General features: G+C 28.5%; 1 protein-coding gene across 1 annotated transcript in view; it reads right to left on the bottom strand.

The window, feature by feature from the left end:
• The window catches only part of LOC107444046 (glycogen phosphorylase), a 38455-nt gene extending 30792 nt beyond the window's left edge, over positions 1 to 7663 (bottom strand). Inside the window, exon 1 of the mRNA XM_016058096.3 lies at positions 7335 to 7663. Within this exon, the coding sequence (XP_015913582.1) occupies positions 7335 to 7577 (243 nt within the window). The 5' untranslated portion in view covers positions 7578 to 7663. The remainder of the gene's footprint in view (positions 1 to 7334) is intronic.
• Positions 7664 to 14526: the final 6863 nt, after the last annotated feature.

Raw genomic sequence — 14526 nt, 5'->3', positions numbered from 1 at the left:
TCATCCTCAGGGATGCTTCGCAGACCGTCAACAATAGCCCATTGTTTAGCTCTAATGCGACGTAAATGAAGTACCTACCCGCCTTATTTATATATATATATATATATATATATATATGGACCACTGTGCTGACGTAAAATATCCTCAGTTGTAGATGGATCATGGCAAGTCTTCTTGCCATGAGGCTAACCGTGGCAGGTTTACGTGGTTTTCCTCTCCATTCAGCGTAAATGCGGGTTAGGTTCCACCAAAAAGTCCTCCACGAAGGCAAATTTCTCAAATACTTGATCCAGGAGTTCCCTTGTCATGGATTAGGTTCAAAATTACTAGGCTATGGAGTTGACCATGTAGTCGTAAACTCAAATTTTGGTCAGCTATTTTAACGACGGTTATAAAGTAAAATTAATAAAGCTAATTTTTAATAAGATTGAAATTTAATTATAATTTTTTTTTTATATTGATGATTTTAGAGAAATTCTAAAGTATTAAATGTTAGAAGATTTTTGTCCATGGATTTGTCCAATTTTGATTTGCACATGGTAAAAATATAAATTTAGTTAACAAAGAAATTTTACTCATAACGTGCAATCAACTCAACGATTTTTAATAAAATTTAATGTTTTAATGAGATCCATTGATTAATTTAATCAATTTCAATCAGATCAATTTAATTTTTTAATAATTCATTGCGTTTTATTAAATTTTGGAACAGATCGCGGTTTTGTTTTTTCAATAAATAAACATTGCGACAAATCCTTTTATTTGATCATAAACGGTTTTTAAATTAATGCTTTTAGAAACATTAGAATTATATATGTATATTTAATAAAGCGAGATTTTGGTTAGAATCTGTTAGATTCAATATTATAGGTCGATAACTGGTGAATATTAAGTTTCAGCGTCAAGCATATGTTTGACAGTTTTCCCATGAGCTTTGAATCTTTAAATATTATATAGTGATTTTTCTCATAATTTATCAAAATAGTTCAATCCCAAAGATTCGGCTGAATGTAGATTTTAATGACTCAATTACTGGAAGTGATAGAAATGAATCAAATACAGACTCTTAAATATTTCAAGCAGGGAAATCAATTCCATGAACCAGTGTTTCCCAAACTTATAACTAAATTTTTCGTAACGCTGAGTACCACTAATTAAAAAATAAATTTTTTACTATAAAAAATTTCACAAAAGTCAAAAATCACACCTGGCTGTTGACACCAATAATTATTAACTGTTAACTCTGCAAAAAATAGCCAATAAAAAAATACGTAATCGAAAATTTTCATAGCTAGCTTTGTTTCAAAATAAAATTTTTTGAAATTTTCGTTTGTTGCAAGATATTTCGCATAAGAACTCGTACCCCCTCTAAACTGTTCCCGTACCCCTGGGGATACGCGTACCACACTTTGGGAAACACTACCATAAACTAAGTCCACCGCTAAAATAAAATTGTTCCCATAAAAGGGTTATAAATCACCTAGGTTCACCAGTTGGAACCCCAAAAGCAAACAAATGTTAAAAATGTATATAAATAATGTCAACCTTTAAAATTCACCTCGTACAAAATATTCAAAAAATATTTTTTCATTAAATCTGAGGCATTACTTAAACAAAATGCTCATAAAATATCTATTAAGAGTTCAAATTTCGAAATCAAATTTAGTAAAATTGCAAAATCAAATGTAGTATTAAAAGTTTTAAAAAAAACTGATTTTATTACTTTGGTATTCTAGATCGTGTTAACATTGATTAATCTGGGTCTTTAAGATAATGCAAATGTATGTTGTTTCCTGCTACTAAGTCTATTTCCAGGCGGTGAGAGCGGACATCCTTTTATTTCTTTTGATTTAATACCTCTTCTTTCACGTGACTGACAGTTGATTTAAAAAAGATCTTGTTTATCGATCTATTGTATTTGATAAAAAAAAAAGAAAACATCCAAAAGACAATTCAATATAGCAGCACATTCAACATAGATGTATTTTTTCATTATTAGTATAAGTGAATTTAGAATAATTCAATATGACAGTCTGTGACAGTCTATTTATGTGACAGAGACGTTTCAAAATTTAAATGTGCTTTTTATTGCTCTAATATTACTTAAAACACATTTTATTAAAAAGGATGGAATTTATATTTGCCCTGATAATTCTTTTTTTTTTTCGGAATTCATTTTTGCACTGATTATAAACGAAAACTCAATTTCAGTTTCATAACCGCTTATAATATTTATTTCGAGCTTTCTTACTTTAAGAAAATAAAGAAAAAGAACTAAAATTGTACTCTCAAGTGCTACAAGTGCAGTTTACTCCAGGGCTAAAGAGAATAGAAGGGCTGGTTCATTCCTTTGAAGTAGCTCTTGCCGCGCCAATCCTCCGATTTTCTCTAGTGACGTCACTTTGGCGCAAAGCTCGCACTTTTACTTCAAGAACGGAGCGTTTGGCCTTACTAGCTCTAACTAATATTGGATCATTTCTTTTTGCGAGATATTCTAAGACATTTGTTATTTTCTATAATGACTTTCCTCAGTTTTTGCAGTGAATTTACAAGAATTTAAAACTATTATCGAAATGCCAGTTTGCGCGATTGCAACTTGCAAAAATTCTGATATAAAAACAAAAGGAAAAAGTATAATTTTTCGCGTGTTCCCTAAAGTAAATGAACAACTATGTAAAGAATGGATTCCGAAATGACACAGTTAATATAAAACAGCAATACGTTTATTCTGTCGTAAAGAACTTTTATAAAAATTCATTATCTAAATAGAAACCGCCTCGTTACTTCATAAAGAAAGGCAGGTGAAAAGAATTAAAAAATAGATAAAGTCAAAGAAAATTAAAATGTAAGTAAAAAGTATAAATAAAATATATAGTATATAGTTGAAATTCTCCTAATTTCATAACATATTTTTTAATGTAGTTATTCTAAATATTTATGATTTTTTTTAAAAATTATATTCTCTTCAATTTAAATATCTATAAATTATATCATCGTAAATTTAAATGTCTATAAACAATTGTAAAATTTCTAATGTCATTATGAACCTAAATTATTATTTTGTTTCAGTAATTAGCGTTTAAGGTTGATGTTTCCTAATGATTAAGTATGAACAAATTGCTATTAACGGCATATTTTAAAATCAGGGATTCTAAATTTAACTCAACTTATTGTTATAAAAGAATATGTAGATAAAAAAAGTGTCGATATATGCTTTCATTTTTCTTAATAATTAAAGTTAAAACTGAACTTTTTAAAATAAAGTATTTATAGTGTCATTTTCGCCAACTAGTAAAACATTTTTATAAGTTTAAAATGGTATTTTTTTTAATATAATGGCCAAGAAAGTTTTTTTGAACTATGTTTATGAACGGAAATAATGTGTTAATTACGTAAAGTTTGAAAGCTAATAACCAGAAAAAGTCTAACTTATTTTTACAAACAGAAAGATGCAAAGTTATCATAATATCTTTGCTTGCGATCTCCGAGATCTGTGGACACAGGACGTCATGAGGAGGGAAATCGTAGCTTCAGCTCTAAGAGCGGAGTGAACTAGTCCTTCTATTCTCTTTTGCCCTGGTTTACTCCAGCTCAAGTTTATTTTAGTTGTCATGATTCGAGCACAATACTAATGATGAAAGGTTTTTAGCAAATCATTAGCATGGCAACACAGTTCTTTATTGTGCATTTTATCCTTGAGTGATAAGGATGTTATCTAATATACTCAAATTATATTTTATTATCTGAATCGAATGACTGTTTTATATCAGTTGTTGCAGTTTAATATGGTTTGAAATTCCTCTGATTTTCACACATTGACCACTATCATATTTATTTTAAAAAAATAAGTTTTTAAAAATAGGTTTATTTTTTAAATTATGCATATATTTTAGTTCATAATGATCAAAAAAAATACTTTCTAAATTACTTCGCGTCTAATGATCATATTTCTCTTATACTATGATGCTAAGTGAAATTTACTTAATGTTTTAGTTTTAATTAATACTAACTACTAATTAAACTACGCAAAAAGAAACTAAATTTTCCGATCACATCTTTTAGACGAATTTGGATACTTTTGTTTCATATATTGGAGGTAGCTGGAATATGAAAAATGTAATACCTAGAGATTATTCAAAAAAGTAATCAAAAGGTAGTATTCTTTTTTTAATACTATTAATCTTCACGTTTTTACAATATAATTCGATTTGTTCTAGTGAGACCCGAATTATTAAGTTTGAGATTTTGAGACAAAGAATATTATTCCGTTATTTTCGAGTTTGATTCCCTACTTTAGCTAATAATAAGTCCTAAATATTCAACATATTTTTGCAAGTTTCATTAGCCTCAAGATTGAAAGTTACATAGTCTCTTGTACAGATTTTCTTAATCTACTCACAGTACATTTAAATTATCATTTACACTTGTAATATATTAAACAATCAATTTTTATCTTTTTTTTTACTTATATACTTTATTTCTCAGAATTTAAATAAATCGCAAATTTAAAATCTTCATGCTTTAAAAAGTAGCCGCCAAGAAAATTATTTGTCAATGATGATAAATCACTTTGAAAGAACCTTGAAAAAGCTATTACTATTTATATATTTTCCATTCGAAACTCGAGATAGTAATAAAAAACCGGTCTTCACATTTAGAATAAAAAATATCCCTGGTTTGAGATTGTATCTTTATCATTTTATTCCGATATTACTTTATATTTTAAGATAAATATTCAAATAAATATGAAAAAGTTGGGCTGACTATTTTTAACCATATTTTTCAACACTTTATGTATTTTTGGGTATTTTTAACAAATATTTCGATAATAAATGTATAAATTTTGTAAGCTGCAAACTATAAAATATATCAAATAACTTTTTCCTTAAATAGTTAATTCCAGTTAGATCTAAGAACAACCGATTAGTTTTCTATTCAACAAACCAGTTTTTTCTTTACGAAGCACTAAACAAGAATTGAGTAGCTTTTGAAAACATTTATCCATTAATTCCTTAATAGTTAAGGTAATAATAAACCTTCAGAGATCAAGTTTTGAAATATTTAGTTTTTAATTATTTTGCTTTGATTTATATATTGCGAACTGCAACAAGACACTCTTGTATTTTTAAATTTTTTTTATTTATAGGGGGTTTAGAAGAGGTCGAAATTCGTTACAAACGTCCTTTTTTAAAGTAAATAACCCAATTACGATTATTTTAATTTTATTTGCTTTAAAATGGTCGAAAATAACGAGATTAGGGAATTTCAAATCAGACAAAAAAAAAATAGTTTTTAAATATGTTACAGCTCATTTATTCGGTAAAAAAGTTCAAACTTAGAACTGAATACATTTTGTAATTTGATTGTAAAATATTAAATAATTTAATCAGTTGTTGTGTTGTTTTTTCGCTGGACATATGTGAGGGAAAAATTTGATCAAAATTACAAGTAAATGGGACAAACAGAAATTAAAATGTCACATTTGAAAGTGTAAAAATAACGAGTAAAAAAGTTTTGAGATAAAAGGCAAATTAGACGAGCCACATTATGACGACCTTTGGTTTAATTTTTTTTTTAAGTATCAAAACTTCACTATTTAAGAAAGAAATATATTTCCAAAACCATTTGAATTTTGGAAATATTTTTTTAATTTTATATAAAAGTCCGAAGCTTGAAGATTCGGCATTAAAAAAGTAGTCAGGTACTAAAAAGATAGACTTATTAATTTGTTTTAACACTTTCAAAAAAATATTTAGCCAAAAATATTCCATTTGGGGAAAAAAACAGCCCAAAAAGCATCAATGAGAATCTAAAATATAAAATTTTAAATTCAACATTTAAGCTTTTCTTAAAAAATAAAATTTTTTTTGGGTGCTCTTTCTTTTTCTATTCAACATCTTTATTGGGTACTTTAATTGTAAATGTAGAAACGATATTTCACGGGAATTAATTTTTTTTAATCCATTTATCAACAATTAACTAAGATTCTCAGTTAAAAGAATTCTAAAAATTACAGGTTGTGAATTTTATCCAAAATGTTGCGTAATTTGCGTATACTAAATTTATTGTAATTATGTTGTTTTACTAAATTATTACAGTGTTTTACACGTAATTTTTCGAATGATTTTATAATGCATAATTACAAATTATACTTCATTAAAAATGCAAATTCTAATTTTATCAAACTATTAAACTACTGAGAAAATTGATACTTAATGTACGTAAATACACGCACCCAAGTAAAAAAAGATCGACAAATATTTGCTTGAAAATGCTGCCTATAAGAAAAGTTCATATAAAAGTATTTATAGCATATAAAGTATATGAGTAATGAAACTTTATGAAGATCTTAATTATTCGCAATTTCCTCAAAAAATTACTTTATTAGATTTTAAAGATATTACACTCTTTTTGTTGTACTCAACGAATTTTTTTTTTCCTTTTTTTTTTGGTACAAAATTGTGAAACCCTGAACTTGATATCAATTTGTCACTGATTAACTCAAATATAATCTGAAAATATTTTCATATCTTTCATCTTCACATTTTTTATCGCAATATTATCATATCGGTGAAAGAACTGGCAAGAGTAAACAAATAGGTTTCTTTTATTTTTGGAATACTTATTTGTGCTCATATATATGTATTTGTACAATATTTGAAATTGTTAGGTACTAAAAAATATTAAAAAAAAATTGAAATAAAAATCTATACAAAATATTTTAAAAACAAGAAAAATAAATGTATTTTGAAAAAAGAAACGTATAATATAGGCTTCATGCAATCTTAAAAGAATTTGACAAACTTCAAAGAAAATTTCATTTGTTTTTTAAAAAGAGATTTTGACATTTACGATATTTACAGCGCTTGATTTAATAAAATTAACTATTACTGGGTATAGTTTTATATTCGTCAACATAAGTATGTGATAACAAAAACTGTTAAAAATTTGCTGCTTTATTACTATAATACCATTTTAAATTATTGAAATTCAATTAAATGTTAGTATATATTATAACAAACTATTTAATCAGCAAAAACATAAATAATTATTAAACCTTCGATTTTGTAATGTTTAATGTATATTTTCATTTGATTTTAATTATAATTTGATTTTTTTTTATTTCTGCACCGTTTTAAATTATTAAAATATCAATTTTATAAATTCTTTAAGCACAATACTTGAATATAAAATTATATCCGACCAACTACATTTAACTTTAATCAATCAACATCATGAACGTGAAAATTTCTATTTTCACTTCGGTAACTTTGACATTGACATTGACGCACCCAGCCACGTGTTTGAACTGGGAAGTAAACAAAAATCCATACCTTCGGATCTGTGTCATAGTAATGCTGTTGCGTTCGAATCCACCGGCTGACCAAATTATCCTTGACAGTGTGGGCAAGGGCGAAATAGTAATCCCTCGGAGTAGCCACATTTCTATCCTTGACCAATGTGTAATGAAGGTGACGATTGAACATTTTTTTAACGTTAAGAACATTCTCCGGCAAAGCTATTTCCTTGACGGATATCTGCCGCTGCCTTTCTTCATCGCTGCGAGGGAAGGACATGATTACACGAGTCTGGTTGATAGGGATCGGGAGAACCAAGTACTCTTGACTGTGGCGGTCGAAACTCCATAAGAGGAGCGTTATCTTCATCTTTTTTAGGGTTGTTTGTTTTATGAAGGATGCGGTCGCCAAACACAAGCGCCAAAATAAAAGCCCATAAATTAATATTATTTCTTTAAAAAGCGCAAGAAATCATTAAAGTTGTTTTTCCCCTTTGAAATAACGATGTTTAGTTTTGTCTTTTAAAACAGCATATAGGCCCGCACAAAGTTTTTAATGTGTTTCTAATGTTTTTTTTTCTACTCAAAATTATTTTTTTTCAAAAATATTTTCATTGTTTTCATGATTCATTTAATTAGCGAGCATTTTTATGAAAATTTCAAATATATTTTGATTAAAAGAATTGTTTACGGTTTTTGAGAGATATGGTATACCTGTGTAATATATATATATATATATATATACATCTTGGGCTTAGGTGAACTTGCCCTAGCTTTAAGTAATCCTGTATATATATCAAGCTCAGCTGGGGGGGGGATTAAAGTTTTTTGGGCTAGAACCTCCAAAAGCGATTCCGAACTCATCTCTATTAGATATTTCTTATTATTACTAGCAAAATGGATACTACTACTGATAACTACGTAAAACGGATTACAATTATATGTGATAACACATCTATTATTCAATTTCAATAATTCAACTTTTTCCTTATGAACGTCTTTGTAAAACAAATTTGACTTATTAACAATTCTGTAAATAATTCATAAGTAAAACGAGCATAAAATAAATATAAAAATTTATAAATAACTCCATATTACTACGTCTTACTGAAGTAAAAGTGTTTAGATAGTACCGAAATTCATACAAGAATGCATTCCATCAATTTTAAAATAAAAATACTACCACTCAAATTTTAAGTTTATTTTTCAAGTATCACTAATATGAAATTTCGATTTCAGAAATTTCTATTTTAGAAATATAATAAAATGCAGTACTATACAGTGAACGAAAGAGTTAGCATTATTTAGAATTATTTATCGATATAAAGAGTTAATAAGTGTTATTTTATCTGGGAATAAAAATACTTTTTATTTGCATGTAAAAAGTTTTTAATGCATGAAAACAGTACATGACGAATAACGAGACATGACGAATAACATAAAAAGTGAAATTTAAATTAAGGCGCCCTAACTATAGTCCTCTCCTGACTATACTAATTGGGCCATATTTTCTAGATTGCCGCTATGAGCTTTATATAAGGTAAGGATGAAAGACAGGGAATTCAGTTTAAATGAAATATGATAAAGAAGCGAGGAGATATTTTATAAAAGTATTTTAATAAAAAATAATAAACACCGACAAATATTTTAAAGCGAAGCGTTCTATTTATGTATCAGATCTGTTGCCACCTTCTTTTTACATAAAAGTTAAACTTTTCTCCGCTGTGACAAAATTAAACTTATCCTTACTATTCCTGTCCCCCCCCCCCCAAGAATTAAGTATTTTAGAATTGTTGCAAATACAAATGACAGACAATATAAACATCAAACAACAATGGTTTTACTAAAATAGAAAGAAAACGAGCATTTTTGTCATACTATCAAAGCATGAAAATAAGTTAATGCTGACACGCTCCGGTTTGCTATCAAATCTAAAACAAGACTTGACGCATGCATTATTAGGAATCATTTCACCATCACGCTTCTACCACGTTTGAAACAAGAATATTTCTTTTATTCCCAGAGCAATGTCTGATATAATTTAAAATAATAATGAGTGATAAGTTAATGTATCGACCGGAATTGATTAGTCAGAAAAGGAAAATAGAAATGACATTGAGAAGAATCAAACAGGTATTGTTTTTTTAGATTAAAAATAAAATATATTTTTAGCGTTTTATGCTTGAATTAAATTATTGATACAGAATGAGTCAGATGTATAAATGCATGCACAATGCCTAAAATAAAAAACAAAACACTTTAACAACTGTTAATCTATATTCGAAAAAGATAAAAGACATTCTTTAATTTTATAAATATCTTCTTTCTTTTTTTTCCTTCTGAATATGTGTATTCATAATTATGTTCATTAAAACTGATACTGACTGAAAATCTCAACTTGTACAAAGTCTGTCACTCCTGATTGCCATTTTTAAAATTTACAATTACATATTGATACTTTTTTTTCTTCTTTTGTGTGTATTTTTCTTTTTATCTGATTTTATTTTTACTTAATGCACATTCATTTTATATATTCACTGAAAGGCTGTAGAGATCAAAAGTGTCTCGCATACTTTATTTGTTATTGTTTCTGCTGTATTGAATAGTTTCTTTAAAAAAAAATATCCTGCCCTATGACGGAATCTTAGCGATTCGAGGAGGAATTGATCTCAAACATGTTGACAAATAAGTGAATCAAGTTGTTAAATGATGAATGCATGTGTAAAAAAAAGAAGAAAAAAAAGAAGAAAAAAAGAGCTTAACCCATTATTTCCTAATCACAAATTTTTAAGAAATATTTTATATAATATTTGTAAAAAATGCAGGGAAAACTAACTGGACAATTATCTGTTTTTTTTTCATAAAAATTTTGAAAAAAATATGCATTTTTTTTAGGATTCCAAAAAATTATTCTTGACACTGATAAAATTTGTCTCCAGCGGAAAAAAAAAAGAATAAATTGTCAACTGCAATCGCTCTATAAGACCAAGCATTATCTTTATTGCACAAATTATTTTCAAGATTAAAACTTTTTATTCTCTGTTATTCTTCTGTGCCTCCCTCTCTGTGTCATTTTATTCTGTGTCTTAGTCATCTTTCGTCAACAATCTAAGTGTTATAATGTCAGGACGAGTCCGGTTTATTGAATCGACAATCACTTCATCGACATGCCGTTTCTGCGACGCCACTTCATCGACAGATCATTTCATTGACTAGGTCATTTCGTCGACAGGTCATTTAGTCGACAGGGTCGTTTCATCGGCAGGGTCGTTTCGTTGACAGGTTAATTTAATATATGTCTATTTGTCAGTTAATTTTATCGACAAGTATATTTGTTAACAGAGCTGCTTCATCGATTGGGTCATTTCGTCGACAGGTAAATTTGATCGACCCTTTCGTCGACAGGGTTGTTTCGTCGACAGGATCACGTCGTTGACAGGGTCGTTTCATCGACTGGGTCATTTCGTCGAGAGGTTAATTTTATCGACAAGTCTATTTGTCGACAGAGCTGTTTCGTCGGTTGGGTTGTAACGTCAACAGTGACAATTCATTAACTAGTCATTTCGTCGATAGAGTTATTTCATTGTCACGCGCAATTCTGAAACTATTTTTAGGGTTTGTTAGGTTGCGCGTTACTTCATTTCTTTTTCTTCATAATTTAGTAAATTTTTTCGTGTCTAAATTTTTAAAACTTAGTCTAAAGTGAAATGAGTATCTTATGTTGCAATTGCCAGAGAAGAAGGATTTTTTTTAATAAATTGCCTACTCCTTTTGCTGTTACATCACGTTACAGAAATGAAATACTTGCTCATTTGGTATTTAAGTTGCCGTTTAAGCATATTTATATTAAAGTTTGATTGTTTTAATTTAATTTTATAACAGATTTTCATAGATTAACATGGTAAAGGCACTTGCAGTAACTACTTTGAATAATTCTTTATATAACAAGTAAAGTACGAGATAAACAAGGGAAAGTATATACTGAATTAATAAATCAACGAAACATCAATCCGATTTTGTTGGATACAGAAACGATTTGACCTGAAAATTGCATTTTTTATTCTTTTTTTAATTAGCTGACAATTAGATGCGGAGCGTATTACGAAGACCTAAATTTTAATAAAGCCATGCCCATTTATGAGCAAGGATTATCCCCAGATGATAACTAAGCATAATGAGTCCTTTTGTCAAAAGGGTTATTTTCTGTACAGAATAGTTTTGCCAATTCGTTGATTTCGTCAACTATGTCATTTTTTGGGTCGTTTCGTCGATAGGGTTGAACAAAAGAAAAAAGAAAGAAGTGAAATGGATAAAAATTTATTGAACAAAACATTAAATCAGCGTAAACAAAAAAAAAAGTGAGTCAATTTACTGATAAGTAAAAATAAAAGTTTGACGCCCGGTGGCTGAGTGGTAGCGCTTCGCGCTCCCGTGCCACAGGTCCTGGGTTCGATCCTCGGGCCGGGAAAGGTTGACTCAGCCTTTCATCCCTTTAGTGGGACGATAAATGAGTACCAAACATGCTTGGGAACTAAACACTGGGGGTTTCGCATTCGGCTGACCACCAAACCGGAACATCTGCTCTTGCACCTCGGAGCTGAAAACTGAGATGGGCACAGTAGGTCTTGGCACTCTATGGACTGAGTTTAGTTTAGTTTGGTAAAAATAAAAGTTTGCAAACTCTTTTGCTATTTGTTGCAGAGCACAAGCAGCTATTTATTTTTGTTAACATATCAGCGAAGAGTTGTTGATTTATAAATTAGAGCCAGGGTACATAATTTTATTTTATTTATAATATTATTACATTACTTTTAGAATTTCTATCTCTTGGTTTATATAACAGGTACATGAGTTGCAATTATGAAGGAAACTAAAACATCAATAAAATTCACGATCTTATATATTTTTATAAGTGAATAATGCTTCTTATTTTTTTTTTAAATATCTAATTAAATGCAATTTTTGTTATCAGCATGAAATTACTTTGGCGTAGTTAAAATATTGAAGGGTTATATTATAAAAATTAATCATAATTTTTCACAAAAACAATAAAATCTTTATTTTTGTGAGTGCATGATATGAACATAATTTCGAGTTATTGGGTTCCTTATATTCTATCTCTGTAAGCTATGCAGAAGTGAGGACAGGGATAAAAGGATATAAGTCTTGCTATTTGGAAAAGTTTGGTGTCGTTTTGATGTTTTTTTATGCTGAATCGAATGAAGAGAATAGAATTATTATTGTTTTGATATAACTAATAGTTAAGAAGTAATGATGGTTTCATGTACACTGTTAGAATTACACTGAAGTTATGGTAAGATAACCAGCAGCTGTTACTCCATCCAATTAACCGTTATGCTTACAGTAAGGAACATTTTTTGCCAATAAGGTTTTTAAACCGTTTACCACTATTATGGTTGAAAAACAATGAATGCAAAACATTACGGTATTTTAACCGTTGTTAAAAAGAAATGTAAGAAGAATTTAAGAAATTTAAAAAGAAATTTTTATTAATTGTCTCATTTTTCGTTAACTAAACAATCATGATGATCAAATATATATATTTTTCATTTTTGTATTTTCTACATTTTAGTTTTGAGTCTTCTGACTTATTTATGCTGAAAAGTGGCGATAAATTTTGCTTGCAGTGGTGAGAAAGCTCTTTAAAAGGATATTGTTTTTTTATGCAGAGAGCCATTTAAAATTTAAGTTCTCAAACTAGTTGAAATTTCAATTGAAATGTTTTTCTTTCCTTTTTGTAAAGGTTTTTTTCATTTTGTTTTTTCTTATTTTAACGTTTGAATTGATTGCTGTTAAGTAGTGCAATTATCCACCAACCTAGTGCAATTATCCACCAACAATATATATTTATCCATTAGACATTTATCTATTATATTAAAAACTCATTACTCATCGAAAAAGCACAAACGTGATAGCAACCTTATAATGACTTTACACCAGCATTTTTGAACCTTTGTGGTCCGATTCTTTATGTAATGATTTTGATTCTTTCCCTTATTAAGAATAAAAAAGAGAAAGAGAGATGGATATTTTATAACTCCCTGCCGCAAAAATGTTTTCAAAAGCAATTCAGTGAAAAAAATTCCTAAAAAATAGAAGGAGATTTAAACAAAATAGTTAAAATCGACTTTTGTTCAACTATTCTACAGTAGTAATGGCGCATTGCACATGAATTACCATAAATTTGTCGTAGCGTAATTTCTGTTTGTATCTTTTGCGTTATTACATTTTGTCTCTAAATTAACTGATAAAAGCGCTGTATGGTAACCTTACTAAAATGATGTAGAAACATCTCATGAAAAAATGAATCAATAAAAGAAAAACAAAAAATAATGTTTCCTCGTGCTATAAAAGAAAAGAGAAAAATAATCTTTCCTCGTGCTAGGTAATATTAAAAATTCAGTGTCGTAATGAGAACGGGTATCGCGGGCATCTTTGGAAAATTCTTGCCAATGATGCTTCATTTTAATTTGTTTATTTTCATTTAAGCAATTTTAGGTTTAAAAAAAAAGAGAACGGAGGAAAAAAACTGAAATCCTTCGACGTTTTACATTTTTTTAAATTAAAAAAAAAACTTTTTCAACCCAGTATATTTAAATTTACAGCCAAAAAAAAAATAAATAACAAATATGAAACCGCGTTCCTTTTTAAATTGACTTGCGAAATTTTGAATTTAAGTTATTCGAAACAATATTTTTAAAATTTATTTACTGGATACCACAACATTTACTTTATTTATGTATGTACTACTATTTAAAGTTTTTCAGTATTCTCATTGATGTGGGAGCTACACTCAATTCTATGCTTTTGCTAAAGTGTAATGAAGAAAAGTTAAAAAGTATTTACTACGAAAAATAGAGTCCCCTCCCTCAAATGGTCGTCACTTTGGTATATTTTAATGACTTTTAATTCATGATATTTCATTTGATTTGATTCTAAATATCGTTTGATTGGTAATATCAGACTAGATCCTCTATGGGTTGTTGACGGCGGTCAAGGAATCATGCTTAGTAATTATCTGAGAATAATCCTTGTGCATTGCTCGATTGCAGATACAAAAAAAAAGCAAATGTTGGTACATCAACCGATCTCGTTTGAACTCTACCTAACAAACTATAAATTTGTGTAAAAGAAAAGAAATTAAAAAACAATTTTCAGTTCGAAACTTATTTCAATATCAGTTAATATAGGATTCAATAATTCTATGA

This window comes from Parasteatoda tepidariorum, chromosome 3, assembly GCF_043381705.1.
Source record: "Parasteatoda tepidariorum isolate YZ-2023 chromosome 3, CAS_Ptep_4.0, whole genome shotgun sequence".
Classification (NCBI taxonomy): Eukaryota; Metazoa; Arthropoda; class Arachnida; order Araneae; family Theridiidae; genus Parasteatoda; species Parasteatoda tepidariorum.
Note: the sequence above shows the minus strand (reverse complement) of the source record. Positions and strands in the feature narration are given on the sequence as shown.